The sequence below is a fragment of the Callionymus lyra genome, chromosome 18 (assembly GCF_982586985.1).
Source record: "Callionymus lyra chromosome 18, fCalLyr1.hap1.1, whole genome shotgun sequence".
In the NCBI taxonomy this organism is placed as follows: Eukaryota; Metazoa; Chordata; class Actinopteri; order Syngnathiformes; family Callionymidae; genus Callionymus; species Callionymus lyra.
The window spans coordinates 8,949,202-8,953,560 of record NC_141835.1 but is presented as its reverse complement, the minus strand read 5'-3'; the positions used below and the strand labels follow the sequence as shown (position 1 = coordinate 8,953,560).

Genomic DNA, 4,359 nt, shown 5'->3' with positions numbered 1-4,359 from the left:
CAGCGGTCGTGGACGGTGAGGCGGTGGTACCGGTGGAGGTCCTGGTCCAGAACAAAAATAAGAAGAAAAAAAAAAGAAAAAGAGGTCCACAGTCTTGGTCCATGATATAGACTCCTCCACTCTGGAGAAGGTGCTGGTGCGAGTCCCCCCCAAAAAAACTTGACAGTATATATATTTAGATTTGTGTGTTTGTTTGTTGTTTGGGGGAGAAAAAAAACAAAAAGGCGAGTCCTACCACGTCCTGCCGTAAAGCAGGTTCGAGTTCACCATGGTACCGGTGTAGTCTACGGCGGACGTGTCCATCTGGGCCATGTTGAGCTGCAGGGAGGGGGGACTGGGCGACATCTCCTCCAGGTCCATCACCTGCTGCTGAGCCAGGCTGCCCCCGGAGGACGCCAGCACCACCCCGGCTCCGTTCTGGTGGATCTGCGTGGGCGTGTTGGAGCCGTTCTGACACGGTTTCCCGTCCTTGACCAGAACCGGCACCGCCACGCGTCGCGGCGACTGCGCCTGCGCCTGCTGGCACATGGTCCCGTCCTGCTGCTGCTGCTGCTGCTGCTGCTGCTGCTGGGCCGCCTTGTCCTTGGCCTGGCGCTTCATCTTGTACCGGTGGTTCTGGAACCAGATCTTGACCTGGGTCGGGGTGAGGTGGATCATGCTGGCCAGGTGCTCCCTCTCCGGGGCGGACAGGTACTTCTGCTGCTTGAAGCGTCTCTCCAGCTCGTAGACCTGGGCCTGGGAGAAGAGGACCCGCCGCTTCCTCCGGGGCGCCGCGTGCAGGGAGGACATGGACTTGGCGGCGTCCCCCATCCCGGCCAGACCCCCCATGCCGCCCATGTTCATACCTGTGGAAGGTCCCATGAATCTAGGAACTTAAACATATACAATACACACGTGCGTTCAATGGAGCAGAAGAGGAGAGCATTGTTTCGTCTGAACTAAATAAACTATTTTAAATTATTTTTTACTTTTATACAAACAATAAAAAACATGGATTAAAAAAATATATCCTATAAATATATTAAATAATGAATTAAAACTATACGATAAAGCGAAACAACTTTTCCTGTAATTAAATAAAGCTTCTTTAATTGCATATAATTGACTTTAAAATGTTTCCTTCCTCGTATTTAAATATACCTATATACCATAAATGAAATATATAAATTAGAATTTTAAAGTATACAATTAATAGTTGATTTTTTACAAAATAAATACACCAAAAGCCAACCTGGGATAATAATATGAATATTCTATAAATCTAACTTTAAATTAATTATAAACTTAACTGTTAATGGAAGTGAAACGTGCGGTGGTAATAATGATAATTAAATCAGTATCTAAATTTATTTTAATTATTATTTAATAAATATGGGTTTTTAAATAATAATTACGACTTTAAACGAAAATATTTTTCTTGATCAACACATTTATTTAATAAACATTTAAATTCATTCGTCCGCAGTATTGAAATAAAATCTCCTTAATATTAAATATAATTATCTTCTCCTTTATTGAGAGTTAAATTGGTTAATGAGAAAATGTAATATTTCTAAATTCAAGTATATATTAACACTAGTTTGAATTATCGCATTTGACTCCTTAATTCAACTTTTGCTTCACACAATAAATTAATATTTTGAATGTCAAAATCACCAAAATAAACATTATAATAAAAATGATAAAAATTCCTTTTTATTTAAGGGTCAAAATACTGATGAACTATAGTGTATTTTTGTTAAATACGTATTTGTTTAATTAAAAGTTTGTTTTTGTTGTAACTAATAGTCCTTGACTTATAATAATAATTTTAAAAAATATTCGTGGTGATAATAATCACTCATAATAAAATAAAACGAAATATTTAATAAATCATGAAGAAAATATTAAATTATTTATTCAAAACACAACTCGAACATTACCTCATTTTTTAACCATTACATTAATCAGACAATTAAAAAATAAGACAAATGCCTTAAAAATAGAATATAATTCCATGAATTAACTTGAAAATGATTTCATCTCATTATATATTTAGAAAAAAGAAAAGGTACAGACTTGAAATAATGATCTCCTTTTCAGATTTAATGATGAAGCGCTTTAAAAAAAATAATAAAATAAAAGCACATGCGCAGCTTGAATTGAAAATAAATCTATATACTAGAAGAACTTACTGGTGGAGTATCTGGGGTCTGGGTTGGCGCTGTACCAGCCTGTTGCTGCGCTAGTCCTCATGCTCTCCTGGTACGACGGCAGCTCCCCCATGTTCCCAATGCCCCCGTTGCAGTAGCCCCCCATGGCGCTGTGGGAGAACTGGGAGACGGCGTGCGGCATGTGGTAGGCGGCGTTGTGACCCATGGAGTGCTGCTGCATCCCGGCCTGAGACACCTGCGTCTGTCGGTACCCGAGGTTCCCCGCTGCGTCCATGCCGCCGAACTTCTTGTAGGTCTCCTCGATTGGACTCAAAATATCTGAGACTGAAAAAGGCGTAGTGTGTTTTGGGCTCAACGACATGGTTCAGAAAAGCAAAGGTAGATTGATGGGAGCAGATGTTCGGCTCTCTCCTGGCTGGACGTCTACGTAAGAGCGCGCTTCTAGTGCGCCTGAGATCCTATTGATCGCCTTGGAGGAGGAGGCGAGACCAGGGGCGCTCTTAGCCCGGTTTATTGGAGCCAGGAGCCGGTTTATGACAAACACGGGGGGCGGAGCCACCGGGGGGTGATGAGAGGAGGAAAAAAAAAACGGCAAACAATCAGATAGTGAACTCTCTTGAGTCCAAACATCTGTGGGTTGGAATAAAACAGACTTTTTTCCTTCGTTTTCGTTCTGATTAATTGAGCAGGTTCGGCGTCAAATCTGCACCACGTGACCCACGACGAGAAGGTCCCACCTCAGACTCTCGTTATCTATTTTGAATCTAGTTGTTTTTAAACTACATTTTCTTGCCTTACTTTGCTATTTAAAAACACATTAAAAAACTTGAAGTATAATTTGGAATCGATACTTAAATTTGAAATAATATTTATATAAACAAAACATCCCCCCTTTATCTTTAAACTTTTTATTAATAATTGATACAAAACAATATACAAATGAATATTAGTGACAAGAAAAAGTTGTGATGCTTCCAAAAAAATCCCGTCAATTATATATAATACATCCCGCAAAACATTCTTCTAAATATTAACTTAATATAATGTATAGAACTTTTCCAAGTTGCAATATGTTATAACTAGTTACGTTTGATGCTCTTTAACAACACAAAAGAAACACTACTTAAAATAGTTTCTACTTAAAATAGTAAAATAAAAAAGTTTGAGAACTGTTCAATTAAATGCAAATGTCATACTTTAAAAAAACTGTTAAAATATTGATTTACAACAGATGAATTAAAACTTGATCAACACAAATTTCTTCTTACTTTAATATATATAAAAAATAAATATATTATTTTATTTGTTTTTACTTTCAACGTGATGCTGCGTCCAAGTGCAGACGCTTCAACTTATTCTACTTTATAAGATAAAAAACATTTTTGTATATAAAGTATTTTTTGTGGGAGTTCTGACGTTAAAATCAATTTGTTTTTATTTACAACCGCGTGATAAACCGACCTTTAGTCCAAGTATCCGTTAACGCGTCACCAGGAACCAAGCGTTTATTTTAAGGTTATTTTTTAATAATAATTCGCTTGTTTTTTTTTTTAGATGCTTTTAAGTCCTCGAGAGTTTTGCAACTCGCTTCTGCAGCATTAGACTCAATCGCATCAATTTGAACCCTGACTCGGGACACAAAAGGAGATTTTCCTGCATCTTTTTTTTTTTTTCCGGGTCACATTATGCATCAGGAGGGAATTCCACTTTTTTTTTTCTTTCTTTTTTTTTTTTGCTGGAACTCTGAGAGCCCTCTGACAACACGAGAGCCACTGAGTGTCATCGTCGAGAGCCACAATGAACTTCGGTGACTCCTTAAGCTTCATTTTTGCCCCTGACGGAGGGAACAAGACGAAAATAACAAACCCAAAGAGAGACGAGTTGTTGTTTCTTTCTTTGTCACCGTCAGCTGACAAACACGTGGCACGTTTACATGCGTGGACACACATCTGATGCTTTATTGGGGGCAAAATAAAAGTTGAAACAAACGTGAAATTGAATCGAGTAAACGTTTTAAAACATTAAAAAGTCATATTTAACTATTTAATCTTAAGTTAACTCAATATTTTAACTTATTTTCTAAATTATATGTGACTCTACAAGTAACTTTTTTCCCCTAGAAAATGCTACAAGCTAATTAGCCCTTTACTCAAATACTAGCAAAAATGAACATTAATAAATGTGGTTTTAAGTGAGATTTTACAAT

At 37.8% G+C, this 4,359-nt stretch overlaps 1 protein-coding gene across 2 annotated transcripts; it reads right to left on the bottom strand.

Moving 5' to 3' along the window:
* Positions 1-209: 209 nt before the first annotated feature.
* nkx2.4a (NK2 homeobox 4a) lies at positions 210-2,564 on the bottom strand. 2 transcript variants are annotated; one of them, XM_087779854.1, is made up of 2 exons: positions 2,175-2,564; positions 210-872 (listed from the first exon to the last, which is right to left on the bottom strand). In XM_087779854.1, exons 1-2 carry the CDS (start codon positions 2,512-2,514, stop codon positions 232-234), a joined length of 981 nt encoding a protein of 326 aa, XP_087635980.1. In that variant the 5' UTR covers positions 2,515-2,564; the 3' UTR covers positions 210-231. The 2 variants fall into 2 exon arrangements, with proteins under 2 accessions (XP_087635980.1, XP_087635981.1); XM_087779855.1 differs by having other exon boundaries at positions 210-845.
* Positions 2,565-4,359: the final 1,795 nt, after the last annotated feature.